The 22,075-nt window shown below is 38.4% G+C and overlaps 1 protein-coding gene and 6 non-coding genes across 7 annotated transcripts; 6 read left to right on the top strand and 1 right to left on the bottom strand.

Annotated features, from left to right (window-relative positions):
- Nucleotides 1-349: 349 nt before the first annotated feature.
- On the bottom strand, nucleotides 350-6,230 carry LOC146610499 (neurexophilin-2-like). The gene is made up of 2 exons (XM_085344515.1): nucleotides 6,153-6,230; nucleotides 350-1,174 (listed from the first exon to the last, which is right to left on the bottom strand). The coding sequence occupies exons 1-2, from the start codon at nucleotides 6,228-6,230 to the stop codon at nucleotides 350-352; spliced, it is 903 nt and encodes a 300-aa protein (XP_085200641.1).
- Nucleotides 6,231-9,212: 2,982 nt separating this feature from the next.
- On the top strand, nucleotides 9,213-9,326 carry LOC146610498 (U5 spliceosomal RNA). The gene has a single exon (XR_014905033.1). It is a non-coding gene; the product is annotated as a U5 spliceosomal RNA (small nuclear RNA).
- A 533-nt stretch (nucleotides 9,327-9,859) lies between these two features.
- On the top strand, nucleotides 9,860-9,973 carry LOC146610497 (U5 spliceosomal RNA). Its single transcript, XR_014905030.1, has one exon. It is a non-coding gene; the product is annotated as a U5 spliceosomal RNA (small nuclear RNA).
- A 2,680-nt stretch (nucleotides 9,974-12,653) lies between these two features.
- Nucleotides 12,654-12,767, top strand: LOC146610496 (U5 spliceosomal RNA). The gene has a single exon (XR_014905032.1). It is a non-coding gene; the product is annotated as a U5 spliceosomal RNA (small nuclear RNA).
- A 528-nt stretch (nucleotides 12,768-13,295) lies between these two features.
- On the top strand, nucleotides 13,296-13,409 carry LOC146610495 (U5 spliceosomal RNA). Its single transcript, XR_014905029.1, has one exon. It is a non-coding gene; the product is annotated as a U5 spliceosomal RNA (small nuclear RNA).
- Nucleotides 13,410-17,814: 4,405 nt separating this feature from the next.
- LOC146610494 (U5 spliceosomal RNA) lies at nucleotides 17,815-17,926 on the top strand. The gene has a single exon (XR_014905036.1). It is a non-coding gene; the product is annotated as a U5 spliceosomal RNA (small nuclear RNA).
- A 544-nt stretch (nucleotides 17,927-18,470) lies between these two features.
- On the top strand, nucleotides 18,471-18,584 carry LOC146610493 (U5 spliceosomal RNA). The gene has a single exon (XR_014905028.1). It is a non-coding gene; the product is annotated as a U5 spliceosomal RNA (small nuclear RNA).
- Nucleotides 18,585-22,075: the final 3,491 nt, after the last annotated feature.

Here is a 22,075-nt window from a genome sequence, read left to right as displayed (position 1 = left end):
AAACATAGATACATATACAATATTATCATTATTTTTTAAGTAAAAAAAAATAAGAATACAAGTCAAATTTTGGATGGAAACCTTAATTAATGCATAATCGTGAGGCAAAAGTTTTAAACACAAATTCAAAATCAGCGTTAATGTTTTAATGAGTGTGCTTTCAGACAACACAAAGCTTACACAAAACTTAAATCCTTAAAAAAGACAATACAAGTTTTGACTCAATCTGCATTCACTGACAGGCTGACGATGTATCTTTATGTTGAAGGTGTTTGGAAAACTGAACATATGATTCTGAAGGATGTTTGAAGGACGAGTGAGAAGTCAGTGTATCATATCTCAGAATTTGTCACCCAAAGTGTTGCTGGTTCTGCTCAGGGCAAACTTTCTGCACCAGTCTGTAATCTGTGCCAGTGAAGGCGATGAAGATGCATATAACCTTAAATGGTTTGGCACAGATCCAGGCTGCCTGGGACTGGGTGTTTTCTGAGTAGCATGTCTGGCCTGGGTCGTACATGCAGGGCTTGGTCTTCTTGGACCGGTTGGTTCTCTGGTACTCGATCCGGCAGTTGAGTTCAGTCACCATCATCATGTCCTGCTGCTGCTTCTGCTGTTCGGGAGGAGTGGAGCTGGTGGACTGAGGAGGGCTTGGCAACTGGGACATCAGATCTGGGAGCAGTACTGAGTTTTTAGTGTGAACACTCTGAGATGCAGGATCAAGAACCTCCCATCCCACAGCTTTGGAAGGTGGAACGATGCTGACAGATATGTTCCCCAGACGGGATGAATTGTGGCGGAAGTAGACGCTGAATGTTCCATTGATGTGATCCACAATCTTCCCTGTCACCAAGAGGCTAAATTTCACTGTTTTCACATTAAAGTAAAAATCCCCCCAGCCCAGGATCTTTTTGGCCTTTGGGGAAGTTTTAGCTGGAGGTTTGGATTTGGGAGGAGGACGATACAGATACTGATCCAGGGCTTGTGAGAAGTTCTGAGGCCAACCGTATGGGCCAAGCGAGCCATAAGCAGGTGTTTTATGTTTGGTGGAGATGATCTGTAAATCTTTGGAGATATGTTTAACTTTCAGTGCTGCTCCACCAGCACCTTCTCTTCCTCCTTCCGCCTCACCCCACTCTTGGCTTTGGAATTCCAGTTTCTTGGATATCTCTTGGACCTGTGGAAAAAAAGTATAAAATAGTGAATTTTGAAAATGTTCTTCATCCATTGTTGCAAGATATAGCTTATTTGTCAGCTTACATACAGCTGTGCTCAGAAGTTAACAGTCACTATGGGCATAAATGTCATGGGGCTTTGGGGTTTTAGTGAACTGTTCTTTTTCCAGGGATTGTACAACATACATATTTAATGACTTAAAAAAATAAAACAAGAATTAGCTTCACAAGTCTGAAATGTTTTGGATTTTATCTAAGCTCAAAAGCATGCATAAACCCCACTAACATTTGGTTAAATGTCTTAGTAAGTTTCACCTAGACCAAACACTATTGGTAGCCACCAACATGTATCTGGCATCATTCTTGCAGGATATTTGAACACTCTACTTGGCTTCTTTGAAGCATAGTCCACAAATTCCCAATAGGATTGAGATTTGTACTTTGGGAATGCCATTCCAGAAGCTTATTGTTAGCCTGCTTTATCATGTTTTTGAGATGTTTGAAATCATTGTCCAACTCGGACATGCAGTTGTGTCCAAGCTGTTGATTTGAGGTGAAGTTGAAGTATTCGGAGAGACCCCTTCTTCATTATTCCATCTACCGTGTGCAATATACCAGTACCAATGGGAGCAGAACAGACCCAGGGCATTATGTGACCACCACCATGCTTGACAACAGGTACAGTGGTCTTAGAACCTCACCCTTACTCCTCCAACAACCTCTTGTCATTGTAACCACACAGGTCAATCTTTGAATTATCGACCATTAAAATTTTCTCCAGAAGCCATTTGACTTGTCTGTGTGAGTATCTGCAATCTTAGTCAAGCCTAAAAGTGGAAATGTAAAATTTCCATGGTGGTTACCTGGTTATTCCTGAACATCCTAACCAATTTCATCTCATCTGAGGGGACAGCTTGGGTGTTCTTTCACACTTTGACAAAGTGGTAACACATCCTAATAATTTTTCTTACATTAAACCGATTATCCTCAAATTTGTAGCTGTTTAGAAATGGCCCATTATGTTTCTGGAATGGCCGTGCCAAAGCCACAACCTCAGTCCCGTTTAAAATGTGTAGACCCTGCTTAAAAGCTCCATGCCATTAAACAACCTTGTTTAAATGAAGATTGGTCAAATATCCAGCCAGAATTATGCTAGAAGCTTGTTGTCCAAAATAAATTAAAACTTGTGTACATACTTATTTATTTTTCTTAAACCATTACAGATGTTTGCTGTACGATCATTCCACCCTGGAAAAAGAACAGTTCAAAGAAATCATTACAAGCCCCACATTACCATGACATTTATGCCCATGATGAGTCTAAACATCTCACCACAACTGTGTATCCACAGGGGTAATATATATATATATGTATGTGTGTGTTTATATATATATATATATATATATATATATATATATATATATATATATATATACACACATATATATACATATATATATATATACACACATATATATATATATATACACACATATATATATATATATATATACACACATATATATATATATATATATATATATATATATATATATATATATGCATTTTACTTTGCATTAAACACTGAGATGCCAGTTTTTGAGATCTCCGGTGCAGTTTCAAAACAATGGAGACAAATGGAATTTGGCCACAGTGTTGTGCTTTTGCACACCATTTTTCCATAAACACTACAGAATATAACATTTTGTAGATTGTTTTAACTGAAGAAACAGTCCCTGTTAGGAAAAAAATCCCCCAAATTTGTGTTGTAATTGGCCGATTTGCCAAGTAGTGAAAAGACACGTTGCCTTGTTTTTTATTTATCTTTTTATTTATTTTGAATTCAGTAAGCACCACATGTAAAATTTCATCCAGCTTTTTGATACTGGCGTAGATACTGATATATCAAAGAGAGGCAGAAAAAGAAAGAGAGACCCAAATCCTAAAATCGAACCTCTTTGATTAGCCGCAAACTACTTTTGTGTTTTGTTATACTAATAAAACAACTCTTAAAAGCACCAAATGAAACTCATATCCACCAATGCTCACAGACAACTACAAGAACTTTATAATATCGACTGTAACCCAAAACAACTCTGGGGTTGTCAACATTGTCACCATTAACTACAGTAAAAAAAACGACAGTAAAAAAGTCACACGATTTTGTTGTTGGACTGCAGAAAGTGACAAGAAAGACGAAGAGCAAAACTGCCCTTGACCACCTGGATGACCACAAAGGAAGGACAGCTTGACTGTAGCTGCACTATAAGGCAGCACATAATCGATTTAAATAATTATTCTTGAGTGTTGCGGGCCCTCGCACTGAGAACGTCTTGAAATTGACTGTGATCAATAGGTTATCTCCTTCAGGCAAGGACTACAGTAATGAGGAACATGCACACACCCACACCACAAACAAACACAGTCCCGTTCTTGTTGCCATTAACACGTTTTAATTTGCCCGTCCGTTCGTCCTCTCTCACTCCCCCTTTAAAACTTTCAATTGTCGTTTCTGCACGACCTTGGTAATGGACCGTCTATAGGCTGATTAATCAATATGCTTGAGATAGAGAGAAACGTGGCTGCTGAAGAATCAATAAAATAATAAATGTATGAAAATATGAAAAATATGCATCTGTTTCAGGCACATTTCCATATTGAGCTCCTTCTGTGCCAAATATGTCTCAGTGGTCTCAAAAAGACTAAAAAATCTTTAACCTTTTTCCTCCTCCTCCTCTTCATTACCTTAAATATCCCAGCTTCTAATCTTGGATTGATTTGGACAGCTTCTTGAAATGAATAAGGGATTAAGCTTTCACCTGAATGCATCTTGTTAGGTAAGCGCTTACGACTTCATGTTTTGTTCGTTGTATTCATCACTTCCACCCATATTGTCCTCCTTCCTTCTACTGTCCTATTTTGTCCCTTTTTCGGGAAATAGATTGTATAAAGGTATCTACGCTCCCTGGCCTTTCCCCTGAAGTCAAATCTGATGAAACAGTATGGGTGAACAGCCTGCAGATTATATGAAAAAAATACACCACATCAAAATGATACATTAAGCTGCCTCTTACAGTGTTGACTCCACTGTACCGGAGAAACACTCCAAATATATTTTACAGGAACTAAAAACCAATCTGTTGCCACTAATTGCTTTAATGTTAAATATTTTGGCTTCTGTGATAGCGCCACATTTCATGCACAGCTCACGCAGAACTGAAGACATCATTAACACAGAGAAATACGGTAATTAACTCCACTTGAATGTCCCTCTTGGGTTTAAAAAAGAAATAGCACTCCAAAAATATAAGAGTGTGACCATGAAAACTAAATACGTCTTCATACTGATGAAGCAGCTTATCATAAGCCAGGCAACCACCTGCTGTTGTGTCTATTAAAATACACAAATCCCAATAAATCAAGTGATGTTTATGTAACACATTTGCTCTGCATGGCTGACACGTGAAGCTACGTCTCAGTATGCAAACTGTATATACAAAAAGTATATAACACCAATTTTGCACAATGAGTTTAGGATAAAAACTAATTGGACACTTCTCTTTTTATATAAACACTTACTTTAGCTTAGGTGTAATGGTGGATGCTCTGTGGGTGATGGGACAAGATTTTTTTACGCCTCTAGGGACATGAGTTGTTCACATTCACTGTTTAGGACTTGATTTCTGTTTTTGCCATAATGTGTCAGAGGCAGATGGAGGTTTAGGGCTAATCTCACCTAGATTTCTGAATAAACAGCTCCCAGGATATCATTATTTTACTCAAACAAGCAGGATTCTCATCCCCCCCCCCAACCACCTCATCCCTGTGTGCCAATCTCTGCCTTCCTCCCCTAACCAAGTGCGCTCCAGCTGCGCCTATTGTTACAAACCCAAAGCTCCAGCTACGTGCTGTTCTCACCTGCCCTAATTGGAGCCCACAGTGTGACAGCAATGTCACTGGCTCAGTGACTGCAACTGAGCAACAGCAGTGGAGGGGATACAAGCACAACACGTGTGTAAAAGTACCTGCAGAAGCAAAAAAAAAAGTAAAAACTGAAAAGCAACTGAAAAGCCTGGGAGGAGTGTTTGCTTTTTTTAAGGACAGAGAGATAGAATTCTTGCCACTGGCTAAAAAGTTCCTTAATGTGTCAGTTTTTTGGGTTGTTTTTTTTTAACGGCTTAACCAAGAAGAAAAAAAGAAAAGAAAAATAAGTTTGAATGTTTTTAAGCCCCAGGGTGATGAAACTTCTTCAGACTGACAAAGCCCGTGCACTCATTTAGTTCAAGCAATAAAGCACAAAATGAGGTTGCTTTGAGGGTTTGCACTTGACATCTTAAATACCAGAGATGCAGATGATGCAGTCTGCTGCTCGTGCAGCATGAGAAAGTTGAATTAAAGAAAGGGGCGCAGATTAAATTACAACTACGCTTGAAAGAGAATTAGACACCATGGGACTGGAACTAATTTAAAATGTGAAAGCGGTATATATATTCATCCTTCCTGAACTTTATCTAACAAAAGATTCCACTTTAATCAAGTCCTAGTACAATTTCACACAATGAAAACGTCTTCGGTCTTAAGTTTGAAAGTAACAAAGCGAATCACATCAGAGCAAGACACCGTTTCTCATTCCTAAAAATGAACAGGTCTCTGATTTTTTTTTTTCTCACAATATTCTCAAAACAGCAAATCCCATGAAGTCTTTACCAAGTCATTTAAACTCTTTTCTACTTCTTAAAATCCCATGGCAAGTTACTTGTTACCTTTTAAAACTACAGTGATGTTTGGGATAATTTTGACAGTCCATGTCTTATTCTGCAACAGTGCTGTAATCTCAGAATGAGTGGCAGAAATCAAGCAGCACATAAATTTGATTATAACGTACTGATCGCTAATAATCAATGGTACACATTTACAGGAAATCTGAATGGAAGTAACTCTTCATGCACTTGGTGCAAAGGCTGTCTGCAGTCTACTCACTGATGAAGGAAGAAGCCACAGACAGGTGATGGCAAAGTTCAAACACAAAGCCCTCATTTTGCAGCAGCCTTTCTCCATCCAGAGAGTGGGACTTTGTTACAGGCAATCTGCCCGAATGATTAACGGAGTTAAAGTCGACTTTCACTTCTAAAGAAGAGGAGACAATCCGCAGTGAGAGACTCGAAAATCCCCAAGAAATGGAGTGAACACTCCGCTCTGCTCGCCTCTCCTCTCCCTCCCGCTGACTCCTATTCTCTCTCTCTCTCTTACTCTGTTTTTCCTTCTCTCTCTAGCCCCCAAGACACACACACACATACGTACAACTGACTTGACGTGATCAAAAATTTATAATAAAGTATAGCATCCATAAGAGGAGAACAAATTTATTGTACTGTAAATGTACACACACACACACACACACACACACACACACACACTCACACAGCCTCATTTTCACCACCTGGACAGCCCTTATTATGACTCATCAACCCAGGCGCTCTCGGGCAGGCACAGTTTGACAGCCCTCCCTGTCCCCGCACAGCCACAGGGAGGCCGACAGAAATGACGAGGGCGCTCTCCGGGGATTGTGAAAAATTACTGACAACTGATGAGATTCAGTGCCGCAGTGAAACTTTAAGCCACAGAATCACTGCGAGCAGTAACCAGCTACCTAAACTGAATAAAGAACCAAAATTAGATTTTGTATAAATGCACAAACCCACCGCGCTCCATCTGTTCGAGCACCTCCACACTAGTTCTTCCACTTGACAGATAACGATGAGTGTGAAAGAGCACCTGCATTTTAAACTGGTTTAACTTTGAAAGCATATGTTCGCTTGCTGCTTTGAGTGTGAGTTAAATCAACTTAGGTTTAATAGTTAGTTTAAAGTAATTTTGTGATTTGACATAAAAATCTCACTAAAGCAGGTAGGATTAGAGAAAATGTAAGACATGAAGATTGAGCCACTGCTTTCCTTGAGGGCATTTCTACAGCCGGTGTTTGTGTCGTATTCACAGTTAGTGAGTTTTTACATGTGGTCAGTGTTTCTGTGGCAGCAAAAAATGTGGTAATGTGAAGGGGATTAGCATTCTGAAGTATTTTAAATATAGTCCCTAAGCTGACCTTTACATGTATCTTTTTGTTTTGTAGACAAAGATAAGAAGTTACAATTGCTCACAAAACACACACACACACACACACACACACACACACACACACACACACACACACACACACACACACACGCAAATAGGCTTTGCATGACATAAAACTCATCATAGGTAAAATGTGTTTTTCAGCAACATGTTCTCCACAAATTAAAGCCACATTTTTCTTTCTTTCTTTTTCCTCAAAATCCATTTACCGGAAATAAACTGCTAACTATCAGCATTTTAATGACTTCAAAATTTACAAGTGAGATATTTACTTACTAGATAAGTGAAAGAAAATGGAAGGATGGATATTTAATGATTTACCGCACCAATGTATTTTATTTTGTAGGAGATAAAGTTTGTGTTAACCACAGGCATCTAACTGAAAATCCAGTGACTTTGGACCAATGTAACCAGAAGTGCCAATTCTTAGTAGTTTTATGACTCCAAGTCTGAAAAATAAAACAATAAATCAGCTTTGGGGGTGTCAAACATAAGGCCCGGGGGCTAAACTTGGCCAGGTGAAGAATCTGGCCCAACTTTAGAAAATGTGAAGGAGAGCATACATTGTTAAACTTTAACTACAATTTCATTCATTTGTACAGCTTTTTCTATTGATAAAGACTGCCCACCCCCACTACCTTCCATTCTACATCAAAGCAATAATTAACAGATAAATTATTAAATGAATGGTCAGAAAGTTTTTCAGCTATACTATTAATAACTATGCTTGGCTATTTATCATCGTAATTATAGCATAGTCTGTTATTTTTAAACTTTAAAGTAAATTAACAATTTTTCTAACTGTAATTTTACACATTGATCATGCAGTTTAGCTCACTTTAGCTCAAAGTGAACTGTATGTGGCCCACTATGCAAAATGACCCTGATCTACCTTCTTTATAACGGCCAGCAGGGGGCGAATTCACTGGTTGCAAAAGAAGTTTGATTGTATTGAAGTCGACGAGAAAATGTCCCGATTTCACATTTGATTTCGGATCGATCAGAATAAAAACTTTGCCGGAGAGCTCATGGGGACAGTCACTGTTCTCAAGTGTTGTTCAGCGCAGGATGATTTGACATATGATGGTCCCACGTGCATGTAAAATGAGCATGCAGTCAGTTTTATATCTCTGTCGATCATCACGTCCAGTTTTAAAAACCCAAGATGGAAGCCAAAGAGTTGAACTCAGGGCTTCAAAACAGTTTGTGACATAGGCTATGTTTTTATCTTTTAAAAAAATATATACAGTATATGGCTGCTAGAAAATATGTATGTGTATTACTTTTGAAGTGTTGAGGATTAAAGTAGCTGTTTTGTTTTAATTATAATGTCTATGAGAGATCCCGTCTCTCACTGACCACGTGAGATCGAAGTCATCATTGCTCCTTAGAGACAAGCAAAAGGTTTGGGGAAAAATGTTGGAAAAAAACATTTCTGATGCTGTCTGTTACAGGGATGTTTCTGTGTGCACTGATTGCCAAGACTTGGAAGGGTCAACTTTAGATAAACAAACAAATAAATAAATAGGTTATAGGTTCGGGTTAGCGTTAGGATCATGTAGATGATAACATAGATGTCTTAAAAATGTGGATGCCGTCAAAATGAGATATCATACCGCCATCTAGTGGACAATTCAGATATTGCTCTTATTGCTTGCCCTGTAACAAAATGTTTGTCCATATTTCCCACAATGCCATGCGCGCAAAGCTACTTTAAAATAAGTAGTTCACATTTATCTGTGACCCACAACAGCTTTGTGGTGTATATGTCAGTGATGTTTGTAGTAAAACTTTACCTTTTTTCATCAAATAAAATGTCGGGTTTTTGGGTTGTTTTTTGCGTAAACCGTAAGTGATCATACCAGTGGGAGAAATGGGGTCATTCTCTTAGCCATGCACTCGCCAGCACTCTTGTTTCTCTTCAGATCGTATAAATCTTTCGCCTTTTACTAAAGATTTCCGTGGAGCGGAACAACAAGAGTTTTACTCAATTTTTTGATGCCCTACATTTGTGGGGCTTCTTTTTCAATGTTAAAAGAAGTAAATGTAATATCTGAAACTTGTTGCATTACTCCCAATGTAAACTGTCAGTAAGGCCTTTTATCGTGTGCCTCTTTATGCCGACCGTATTTATGTACCAATCCTCCAATATGGACTTTATTGAAACTCGGCAGCAGTTTCACGATGGACTAAGATAAACATGGAAATTCGTGTTACACCATTCAGAGACTGCTGATTCTTTTATTCAAGAGTCACGTCATGTTTTAAAGGAAAACCCAGATAAATTTTCACCGTTGAGGCGTCTAACAAAACGCAGGAGGCGGGGTCTCCGTATTCCCACAATGCCATGCGCGCAAAGCAGTTAGTGTAAGTAGTTCACATGCATCTTGTCTTCCACAACACCTATGTGGTGCTTGTGCTGGTGATATTTGTAGTAAAAGTTTATCTTCGCGTATCAATGATAAATTCAACTTCTTTTTTTTTTTGCGTAAACCGTAAGTGATCATACCAGTGGGAGAAATGGGGTCATTCTCTTAGCCATGTACTCGCCAGCACTCTTGTTTCTCTTCAGATCGTATAAATCTTTCGCCTTTTACTAAAGATTTCCGTGGAGAGGAACAACAAGAGTTTTACTCAATTTTTTGATGCCCTGCGTTTGTGGGGCTTGTGATCTGTTTAAAAAACAAATAATTAATTGCACCGTAGACAGAGAATTCTTGGCTAGTGCACTGTTGTGATTTCTGAGAATAGGTGCATGCATTATATACTTATGACATTTTAATACATTTAGCAGCTTTTCTGACTTATTGAGACTGCCAAACCTCATTGCCTTTCATACCACATCAAAGTGATTAATTAGCAGATAAACAATCAGGAAAGTTGATATTTTTCAAATATTAAGTAAATTAAGCAAGTACTTATTATATTTTACAACTACAGAACAATCTGTGCAATGAGCATGTAAAAGTTTTGAGTTAAAGTTTTGACATTCATCAGTCACCCAAACGTTTTATGCACTTTTTTGATCTTAAGTGGGCTGTATGTGGCCCACAATCTAAAACGAGTTTGAATCTCTGATATATAACACTGAAGCAAACAGCAGTATCTAGTGCAGTGAAGTATGCTAGATCGGGCTTGGTTGTCACAATTTTCACTCTTTGTGTGAACTAATGATCACTGAAACATCTTTCAATAACCACTCCTTCATTAAATTGAAGTTGAAGGTATAGCTCAAAACACCTATACCTTCTATTTTTGCAGTTAATTGTTACAAAAATAATTAACTATTAACAACACACTGACACTTTGTGACAGGCCATGTTGGTGGTCCCTATAATTATCAGTTGGGTTTCAGTAGAGATTGAAGAGAAATTATGCGTAACTTTGTATTTCATTTTTTCAGATAGAGACATCAGAAAGTTTAGAAATGGACTCCACCTAATGTTACTTAAATTAAACTATGACTATAAATCAGTGAATTATTCGATGTATGAGCAGTGAAATTAGGAATTTACAGTGCTTTAAAATGCAGTTACAAATTCTACTGAGAAGCGATTCCACATTCATGTCTCAGTGTTGATGAGATGTATCACTGACATCATTAAAAATAGAGAGAGGTTTCCTGCATCTTTAAGAAGACAAGCAGTGTTTTGTGCAAGATTTTCTAACTTGAGCAATAGCCAGCAAGCCAGTGCAAACAGATCAGTCTAAAAATCCACGACATCAATATCAAACTGACTCTGAACTCTTGTACTTTTTAAGGTTGATCCATGCTCGATCATCCAGGTAAGGAAACTAACTGAGATTTCCATTTTGAGGTTGCGAGTCTTTAGCTAGCAGTCCTATACCTCAGAGTCACACAAGTCAGTTATGTATGCCCCTGAAATGCCAGAGATACAGAGATAAGTAACTTAAAGAAGTCCAGACACTTTTCTTTGCAAGCTCCTTTGACTACGATGACCTGGATGACTGAGAACCTTCACAGACACAAGCTTTGTGAGCTTAGTTTGGGCAGACAACACAACAAAACCATACTTTCTTGAGCTGGCTATTGATGAATGACTCAAAACAAACCATTCAGAGAACAAAGAAACAAAAATATCACTGCTTTTAAATGCCTACCCGCAAAATCATTTGTCATGCTCAGAGGCTTGTTAGTCACGTGTGACAACCAATCCAAAAACTAGTAAGACAACCATCCCAGACTGACCTCTTGTTAAACATTACCACATGGCTTTAACCAGATAGTGAGAGGTAGATTAATATCAAAGCAATTAATATCAGCTTTTTAATAAGTGTCTATATTTTAAAGGACTAAAATTGTGTCTTGTCTTTCGATAGAAAAACAGCATGAAATTTTTTTTTCACCCATCAAAATAACAAAATACTTCCTTCCTCCAAAGTTTTGTCTGTTTTCCACAAATTGACCACTGCAAACGTGTGAAATCCACAACAACAAGCAATGTGACAGCCAACCCTGGTCTACACTATCGGTCCAATCGTGCTAGTATTAGTCTGATACTATAACAGTGTTGTTATAGTATGCCCCTCAAAATGTATTTTATATATACAATTGACTCAACCATCAACACAAAAAGGTTATTATGTCCAGACACTTTTCATATTTAATTTCTGAGGTAGCCTATATTTAGTTTCATTTCCAATAAAATTAAAATTGAACACAATTCAGTGGGCTGGCCATAAAGCATCTGTCCTCTCATGCATGCATGCATTGATCGGACACCGATTCCAGCATTGGTTTTAAAATTCTCAGGATTTGGATTGATTCCCTCCAGCTCTACTTGGTGAGTGTTAGACATTTGCATCCATAAGAAAATGATAAATACAACAGGGACTGGAATATTGGATAAATATGTAATTTTAAGTGAAAAATCCTCATATTTTTTAAATTCCTCATTAGTTATTTGTGGGACCCAGATAAATATAGAAATCTACTTTACACTATTCAGAGACTGTTGATTCATGCTTTTATTCAAGAATCACGTCATGTTTTAATTTTTTTTTAAAAAGCTGCATACTTATCTGGGGTACAGCTCCACAGACCTCCATTCATTTTTGCAACAGTGAGAGACAGCTCTGTCCTAGTTAACAAGTCTCCCAAGTTTCCCACAATGCCATGCGCACATAGCAGTTTTAGAATAAGTAGTTCACATTTATCTGTCACGCACAACAGCTTTGTGGTGTATATGTCAGTGATGTTTGTAGTAAAACTTTACCTTTTTTCATCAAATAAAATGTCGGGTTTTTGGGTTGTTTTTTGCGTAAACCATAAGTGATCATACCAGTGGGAGAAATGGGGTCATTCTCTTAGCCATGCACTCGCTAGCACTCTTGTTTCTCTTCAGATCGTATAAATCTTTCGCCTTTTACTAAAGATTTCCGTGGAGCGGAACAACAAGAGTTTTACTCAATTTTTTGATGCCCTACATTTGTGGGGCTTCTTTTTCAATGTTAAAAGAAGTAAATGTAATATCTGAAACTTGTTGCATTACTCCCAATGTAAACTGTCAGTAAGGCCTTTTATCGTGTGCCTCTTTATGCCGACCGTATTTATGTACCAATCCTCCAATATGGACTTTATTGAAACTCGGCAGCAGTTTCACGATGGACTAAAATAAACATGGAAATTCGTGTTACACCATTCAGAGACTGCTGATTCTTTTATTCAAGAGTCACGTCATGTTTTAAAGGAAAACCCAGATAAATTTTCACCGTTGAGGCGTCTAACAAAACGCAGGAGGCGGGGTCTCCGTATTCCCACAATGCCATGCGCGCAAAGCAGTTAGTGTAAGTAGTTCACATGCATCTTGTCTTCCACAACACCTATGTGCTGCTTGTGCTGGTGATATTTGTAGTAAAAGTTTATCTTCGCGTATCAATGATAAATTCAACTTTTTTTTTGCGTAAACCGTAAGTGATCATACCAGTGGGAGAAATGGGGTCATTCTCTTAGCCATGTACTCGCCAGCACTCTTGTTTCTCTTCAGATCGTATAAATCTTTCGCCTTTTACTAAAGATTTCCGTGGAGAGGAACAACAAGAGTTTTACTCAATTTTTTGATGCCCTGCGTTTGTGGGGCTTGTGATCTGTTTAAAAAACAAATAATTAATTGCACCGTAGACAGAGAATTCTTGGCTAGTGCACTGTTGTGATTTCTGAGAATAGGTGCATGCAGGCGACCGTGGCTCAGGGGGCTGGGAATTGCATCTGTAACCGGAAGGTCGCCGGTTCGATCCCTGGGCTCTCTGTCCTGGTCGTTGTGTCCTTGGGCAAGACACTTTGCCCTACTTGCCTACTGGTGTTGGCCAGAGGGGCCGATGGCGCGATATGGCAGCCTCGCTTCTGTCAGTCTGCCCCAGGGCAGCTGTGGCTACAACTGTAGCTGCCTCCACCAGTGTGTGAATGTGAGAGTGAATGAATAGTGGTATTGTAAAGCGCTTTGGGTGCCTTGAAAAGCGCTATATAAATCCAATCCATTATTATTATTATTATTATTATTATTATTATTATTATTATTATTATTATTATATACTTATGACATTTTAATACATTTAGCAGCTTTTCTGACTTATTGAGACTGCCAAACCTCATTGCCTTTCATACCACATCAAAGTGATTAATTAGCAGATAAACAATCAGGAAAGTTGATATTTTTCAAATATTAAGTAAATTAAGCAAGTACTTATTATATTTTACAACTACAGAACAATCTGTGCAATGAGCATGTAAAAGTTTTGAGTTAAAGTTTTGACATTCATCAGTCACCCAAACGTTTTATGCACTTTTTTGATCTTAAGTGGGCTGTATGTGGCCCACAATCTAAAACGAGTTTGAATCTCTGATATATAACACTGAAGCAAACAGCAGTATCTAGTGCAGTGAAGTATGCTAGATTGGGCTTGGTTGTCACAATTTTCACTCTTTGTGTGAACTAATGATCACTGAAACATCTTTCAATAACCACTCCTTCATTAAATTGAAGTTGAAGGTATATCTCAAAATACCTATACCTTCTATTTTTGCAGTTAATTGTTACAAAAATAATTAACTATTAACAACACACTGACACTTTGTGACAGGCCATGTTGGTGGTCCCTATAATTATCAGTTGGGTTTCAGTAGAGATTGAAGAGAAATTATGCGTAACTTTGTATTTCATTTTTTCAGATAGAGACATCAGAAAGTTTAGAAATGGACTCCACCTAATGTTACTTAAATTAAACTAGAGATGGACCGATCCGATATTACGTATCGGTATCGGTCCGATACTGACCTAAATTACTGGATCGGATATCGGAGAAAAATAAAAAATGTAATCCGATCCATTAAATATCACGAAATCAGCTCACAAAACTTGCAACACACCGTAACTCACCTCAGGTTAGCACGTCGGAGCAGTATGCATCACGTGATAGAGCGGCTGTGGCATGCGGGACCTGTCAGTGGTCTGGATAGCATGTGGAGCTTCGCTAGCAACCCGGCATTTCATCTCCGACAAAGTTATCCCGAGAGAAGTAAAGCAAGTGTGTAAGTCCATCTCTGAATGTTTGTAAAGCATTCCTGCGTTAAGCTTAACAAGCGACTGCCTCTCCTGCTGCTACTTCAATCATGAAACTGCTTAACGATCAGCTGATCGGCTTTTCTGTCGCGAGTCCGTGTCTCTAGTTTGCTTTTGGCCCACTTTGCACCAGAAAGAGGAAACCAGCGGCTGAACAACAGCAGCACGTTTAAGCTTGATCAGCTATTGTTAGAATGTATTTAATATTACTTTCTACTCGAGGATCTTTTTCTACGTAGCTGACGGCTGGTAACTGTGCAGGGGCGGATCTAGCAAAGTTTAGCCAGGGGGGCCGATAGGGCATTAACAGGGAAAAGGGGGCACAAAGACATACTTTTCTTTCTTATTCTCATTTAAAATGTCTAGCTTTTAATAAATAATTATCTGACAGCCAAAGTTTTAATTTGATGCAAAATGAATAGAAGTCCATTACTGTATATAGTAACTATTAAGTCTAATATACCCTAGTAAGCTATACTACTTTTTCCTTTGGGAAGGTACCATCTGTGCAGTCTGCAATTTTGTTGAAGAAAGATGTTGAATCTATTTAATATTTCTTGAAAAATAATTGATTTCTGTGCATTTTTTTTCACACTGCATCAAATTAAGGTTGATTACGTCGATTAAGCATCATGAGGTGGAGCGTGAGGGGTGGTTCCCTATTTTTTATTTATTTATTTTTGTTGTTGCTGGGAGTTGGAACCCTATTAGTTAGGTTGCTTAATATTTATGCTAAGTACTCTTTAAAATACCAGAATAGGGAGGATGGTGTAGGTTTAAGTTTATTAGATTGATCAGTATTGCTGTACTATGAAATATTTTTTTTTGCATACAGGTATAACAGAATAGCTTTAGTGTAGTTGTTGTTTTAAACTTGAGTATGAACTTATACAAAATGCAGCAAGATATTTAAAAAACAGTTTTGTTGATTAAAAAACACTATATCGGATTCATATCGGTATCGGCAGATATCCAAATTTATGATATCGGTATCGGTATCGGACATAAAAAAGTGGTATCGTGCCATCTCTAAATTAAACTATGACTATAAATCAGTGAATTATTCGATGTATGAGCAGTGAAATTAGGAATTTACAGTGCTTTAAAATGCAGTTACAAATTCTACTGAGAAGCGATTCCACATTCATGTCTCAGTGTTGATGAGATGTATCACTGACATCATTAAAAATAGAGAGAGGTTTCCTGCATCTTTAAGAAGACAAGCAGTGTTTTGTGCAAGATTTTCTAACTTGAGCAATAGCCAGCAAGCCAGTGCAAACAGATCAGTCTAAAAATCCACGACATCAATATCAAACTGACTCTGAACTCTTGTACTTTTTAAGGTTGATCCATGCTCGATCATCCAGGTAAGGAAACTAACTGAGATTTCCATTTTGAGGTTGCGAGTCTTTAGCTAGCAGTCCTATACCTCAGAGTCACACAAGTCAGTTATGTATGCCCCTGAAATGCCAGAGATACAGAGATAAGTAACTTAAAGAAGTCCAGACACTTTTCTTTGCAAGCTCCTTTGACTACGATGACCTGGATGACTGAGAACCTTCACAGACACAAGCTTTGTGAGCTTAGTTTGGGCAGACAACACAACAAAACCATACTTTCTTGAGCTGGCTATTGATGAATGACTCAAAACAAACCATTCAGAGAACAAAGAAACAAAAATATCACTGCTTTTAAATGCCTACCCGCAAAATCATTTGTCATGCTCAGAGGCTTGTTAGTCACGTGTGACAACCAATCCAAAAACTAGTAAGACAACCATCCCAGACTGACCTCTTGTTAAACATTACCACATGGCTTTAACCAGATAGTGAGAGGTAGATTAATATCAAAGCAATTAATATCAGCTTTTTAATAAGTGTCTATATTTTAAAGGACTAAAATTGTGTCTTGTCTTTCGATAGAAAAACAGCATGAAATTTTTTTTTCACCCATCAAAATAACAAAATACTTCCTTCCTCCAAAGTTTTGTCTGTTTTCCACAAATTGACCACTGCAAACGTGTGAAATCCACAACAACAAGCAATGTGACAGCCAACCCTGGTCTACACTATCGGTCCAATCGTGCTAGTATTAGTCTGATACTATAACAGTGTTGTTATAGTATGCCCCTCAAAATGTATTTTATATATACAATTGACTCAACCATCAACACAAAAAGGTTATTATGTCCAGACACTTTTCATATTTAATTTCTGAGGTAGCCTATATTTAGTTTCATTTCCAATAAAATTAAAATTGAACACAATTCAGTGGGCTGGCCATAAAGCATCTGTCCTCTCATGCATGCATGCATTGATCGGACACCGATTCCAGCATTGGTTTTAAAATTCTCAGGATTTGGATTGATTCCCTCCAGCTCTACTTGGTGAGTGTTAGACATTTGCATCCATAAGAAAATGATAAATACAACAGGGACTGGAATATTGGATAAATATGTAATTTTAAGTGAAAAATCCTCATATTTTTTAAATTCCTCATTAGTTATTTGTGGGACCCAGATAAATATAGAAATCTACTTTACACTATTCAGAGACTGTTGATTCATGCTTTTATTCAAGAATCACGTCATGTTTTAATTTTTTTTTAAAAAGCTGCATACTTATCTGGGGTACAGCTCCACAGACCTCCATTCATTTTTGCAACAGTGAGAGACAGCTCTGTCCTAGTTAACAAGTCTCCCAAGTTTCCCACAATGCCATGCGCACATAGCAGTTTTAGAATAAGTAGTTCACATTTATCTGTCACGCACAACAGCTTTGTGGTGTATATGTCAGTGATGTTTGTAGTAAAACTTTACCTTTTTTCATCAAATAAAATGTCGGGTTTTTGGGTTGTTTTTTGCGTAAACCATAAGTGATCATACCAGTGGGAGAAATGGGGTCATTCTCTTAGCCATGTACTCGCCAGCACTCTTGTTTCTCTTCAGATCGTATAAATCTTTCGCCTTTTACTAAAGATTTCCGTGGAGCGGAACAACAAGAGTTTTACTCAATTTTTGATGCCCTACATTTGTGGGGCTTCTTTTTCAATGTTAAAAGAAGTAAATGTAATATCTGAAACTTGTTGCATTACTCCCAATGTAAACTGTCAGTAAGGCCTTTTATCGTGTGCCTCTTTATGCCGACCGTATTTATGTACCAATCCTCCAATATGGACTTTATTGAAACTCGGCAGCAGTTTCACGATGGACTAAGATAAACATGGAAATTCGTGTTACACCATTCAGAGACTGCTGATTCTTTTATTCAAGAGTCACGTCATGTTTTAAAGGAAAACCCAGATAAATTTTCACCGTTGAGGCGTCTAACAAAACGCAGGAGGCGGGGTCTCCGTATTCCCACAATGCCATGCGCGCAAAGCAGTTAGTGTAAGTAGTTCACATGCATCTTGTCTTCCACAACACCTATGTGGTGCTTGTGCTGGTGATATTTGTAGTAAAAGTTTATCTTCGCGTATCAATGATAAATTCAACTTTTTATTCTTTTTTTTTTTTTTTGCGTAAACCGTAAGTGATCATACCAGTGGGAGAAATGGGGTCATTCTCTTAGCCATGTACTCGCCAGCACTCTTGTTTCTCTTCAGATCGTATAAATCTTTCGCCTTTTACTAAAGATTTCCGTGGAGAGGAACAACAAGAGTTTTACTCAATTTTTTGATGCCCTGCGTTTGTGGGGCTTGTGATCTGTTTAAAAAACAAATAATTAATTGCACCGTAGACAGAGAATTCTTGGCTAGTGCACTGTTGTGATTTCTGAGAATAGGTGCATGCATTATATACTTATGACATTTTAATACATTTAGCAGCTTTTCTGACTTATTGAGACTGCCAAACCTCATTGCCTTTCATACCACATCAAAGTGATTAATTAGCAGATAAACAATCAGGAAAGTTGATATTTTTCAAATATTAAGTAAATTAAGCAAGTACTTATTATATTTTACAACTACAGAACAATCTGTGCAATGAGCATGTAAAAGTTTTGAGTTAAAGTTTTGACATTCATCAGTCACCCAAACGTTTTATGCACTTTTTTGATCTTAAGTGGGCTGTATGTGGCCCACAATCTAAAACGAGTTTGAATCTCTGATATATAACACTGAAGCAAACAGCAGTATCTAGTGCAGTGAAGTATGCTAGATCGGGCTTGGTTGTCACAATTTTCACTCTTTGTGTGAACTAATGATCACTGAAACATCTTTCAATAACCACTCCTTCATTAAATTGAAGTTGAAGGTATAGCTCAAAACACCTATACCTTCTATTTTTGCAGTTAATTGTTACAAAAATAATTAACTATTAACAACACACTGACACTTTGTGACAGGCCATGTTGGTGGTCCCTATAATTATCAGTTGGGTTTCAGTAGAGATTGAAGAGAAATTATGCGTAACTTTGTATTTCATTTTTTCAGATAGAGACATCAGAAAGTTTAGAAATGGACTCCACCTAATGTTACTTAAATTAAACTATGACTATAAATCAGTGAATTATTCGATGTATGAGCAGTGAAATTAGGAATTTACAGTGCTTTAAAATGCAGTTACAAATTCTACTGAGAAGCGATTCCACATTCATGTCTCAGTGTTGATGAGATGTATCACTGACATCATTAAAAATAGAGAGAGGTTTCCTGCATCTTTAAGAAGACAAGCAGTGTTTTGTGCAAGATTTTCTAACTTGAGCAATAGCCAGCAAGCCAGTGCAAACAGATCAGTCTAAAAATCCACGACATCAATATCAAACTGACTCTGAACTCTTGTACTTTTTAAGGTTGATCCATGCTCGATCATCCAGGTAAGGAAACTAACTGAGATTTCCATTTTGAGGTTGCGAGTCTTTAGCTAGCAGTCCTATACCTCAGAGTCACACAAGTCAGTTATGTATGCCCCTGAAATGCCAGAGATACAGAGATAAGTAACTTAAAGAAGTCCAGACACTTTTCTTTGCAAGCTCCTTTGACTACGATGACCTGGATGACTGAGAACCTTCACAGACACAAGCTTTGTGAGCTTAGTTTGGGCAGACAACACAACAAAACCATACTTTCTTGAGCTGGCTATTGATGAATGACTCAAAACAAACCATTCAGAGAACAAAGAAACAAAAATATCACTGCTTTTAAATGCCTACCCGCAAAATCATTTGTCATGCTCAGAGGCTTGTTAGTCACGTGTGACAACCAATCCAAAAACTAGTAAGACAACCATCCCAGACTGACCTCTTGTTAAACATTACCACATGGCTTTAACCAGATAGTGAGAGGTAGATTAATATCAAAGCAATTAATATCAGCTTTTTAATAAGTGTCTATATTTTAAAGGACTAAAATTGTGTCTTGTCTTTCGATAGAAAAACAGCATGAAATTTTTTTTTCACCCATCAAAATAACAAAATACTTCCTTCCTCCAAAGTTTTGTCTGTTTTCCACAAATTGACCACTGCAAACGTGTGAAATCCACAACAACAAGCAATGTGACAGCCAACCCTGGTCTACACTATCGGTCCAATCGTGCTAGTATTAGTCTGATACTATAACAGTGTTGTTATAGTATGCCCCTCAAAATGTATTTTAGAATTAGAATTAGAATTAGAATTCAACTTTATTGTCATTGCACATGCACAGGTACAGGGCAACGAAATGCAGTTTGCATCCATCCAGAAGTGCTTTAGTGATATAGATATATTACAATATATATTAGCAATAATATAGATATGTGAGTATATTACAAAAATGGGTCTATTATGGTATGTTATAATGTACACGGTATGAAGTATGTTGTGAATATTCTATAACTATAAGTATGTACAGGCTGTAGTGAGTACAAGCTATGTACAGGATATGAACAGGATATAAATATGAAAAACTATACAGAATATGAAATAAATAACTTTACAGAATCTGGGATATACAGCTATACAGAAATGGGAACTATGCAAGTTGTAAACAGTTGTAGGATTAAAAATTATCGAATGTACAGAATGATTATTTACACAGAGCTATACAGTAGTGCAGTTAAGATAAGTGAGGGTGTAGATAGTTTCTACAGAGGCTATATAAAGTGCTAGTGGTTGTGAGTGGTGGTTCAGTCCATGTTATTATTGTGTTTGAGGGTACAGTTGTCCATTGTGGGTGTGTGTATGTTCAGTCCATGAGTTTAACGTGGGTCAGATGTCAGGAGGCAGAGTTCAGGAGTCTGACAGCTGTGGGGAAGAAGCTGTTCCGGTACCTGGTGGTCTTAGTCCGGAGGCTCCTGTGGCGCCTCCCAGAGGGCAGGAGGGTGAAGAGTCCATGTGATGGGGTCTTTGATGATTTTCCCAGCCCTTTTCAGACACCGCTTACTGTAGATGTCTTTTATGGCAGGAAGTGGTGCTCCGGCGATGCGCTGGGCAGTTTTCACGACCCTCTGCAACGCCTTCCGGTCCGAGGCAGAGCAGTTCCCGTACCAGACTGTTATACAGTTGGTCAGGATGCTCTCGATGGTGCAGCGATAGAAGTTCACCAGGATGTCTGAGGACAGGTGGTTCTTCCTCAGAGTCCTCAAGAAGAAGAGGCGCTGGTGAGCCTTCTTGACCAGCTTGGAGCAGTTGGTCGTCCAGGTGAGATCCTCGGAGATGTGGACTCCCAGGAACTTGAAGCTGCTCACACGCTCCACAGCCGTCCCCTTAATGTGGATGGGTGGATGTGGGTCAGCATTCCTCCTGTAGTCCACGATGAGCTCCTTGGTCTTCTCGGTGTTAAGCAGCAGGTTGTTTGTGTCGCACCACTCAGCCAGACGATCCACCTCCTCCCTGTAGGCGGCCTCATCGTTGTCACTGATGAGGCCAATCACCGTGGTGTCATCTGCAAACTTAATGATGGTGTTGGAACCATCAGCAGGTCTGCAGTCGTGGGTGAAGAGGGAGTAGAGGAAAGGGCTCATCACACAGCCTTGTGGTACACCGGTGTTCATTGTGATGGTAGATGAGCAGCGGTTATCCAGCCGGACATGTTGGGGGCGGTTGGTCAGGAAGTCCAGTAACCATTTGCAGATGAGGGAACTGATACCCAGGTCTGTCAGTTTCCTGATGAGTTGTGAGGGGTGGATTGTATTGAATGCTGAACTGAAGTCTATAAACAGCATTCTGGCGTAGGTGTTGTTGTCCAGGTGTGAGAGGACAGAGTGCA

Source organism: Diplotaxodon limnothrissa, linkage group LG20, assembly GCF_057381915.1.
Source record: "Diplotaxodon limnothrissa isolate DT_005_m linkage group LG20, D_limnothrissa_male_GT1.1, whole genome shotgun sequence".
NCBI lineage: Eukaryota > Metazoa > Chordata > Actinopteri > Cichliformes > Cichlidae > Diplotaxodon > Diplotaxodon limnothrissa.
Note: the sequence above shows the minus strand (reverse complement) of the source record. Positions and strands in the feature narration are given on the sequence as shown.

What these genes read in the sequence shown, in the direction of transcription:
- LOC146610499 (XM_085344515.1), bottom strand. Translation starts at nt 6,230, where the DNA reads ATGGAGAAAGGCTGCTGCAAAATGAGGGCTTTGTGTTTGAACTTTGCC. An exon ending in TGTGGCTTCTTCCTTCATCA is followed by an intron (nt 1,175 to 6,152) that starts GTGAGTAGACTG and finishes TTTTTTCCACAG; the next exon opens with GTCCAAGAGATATCCAAGAA.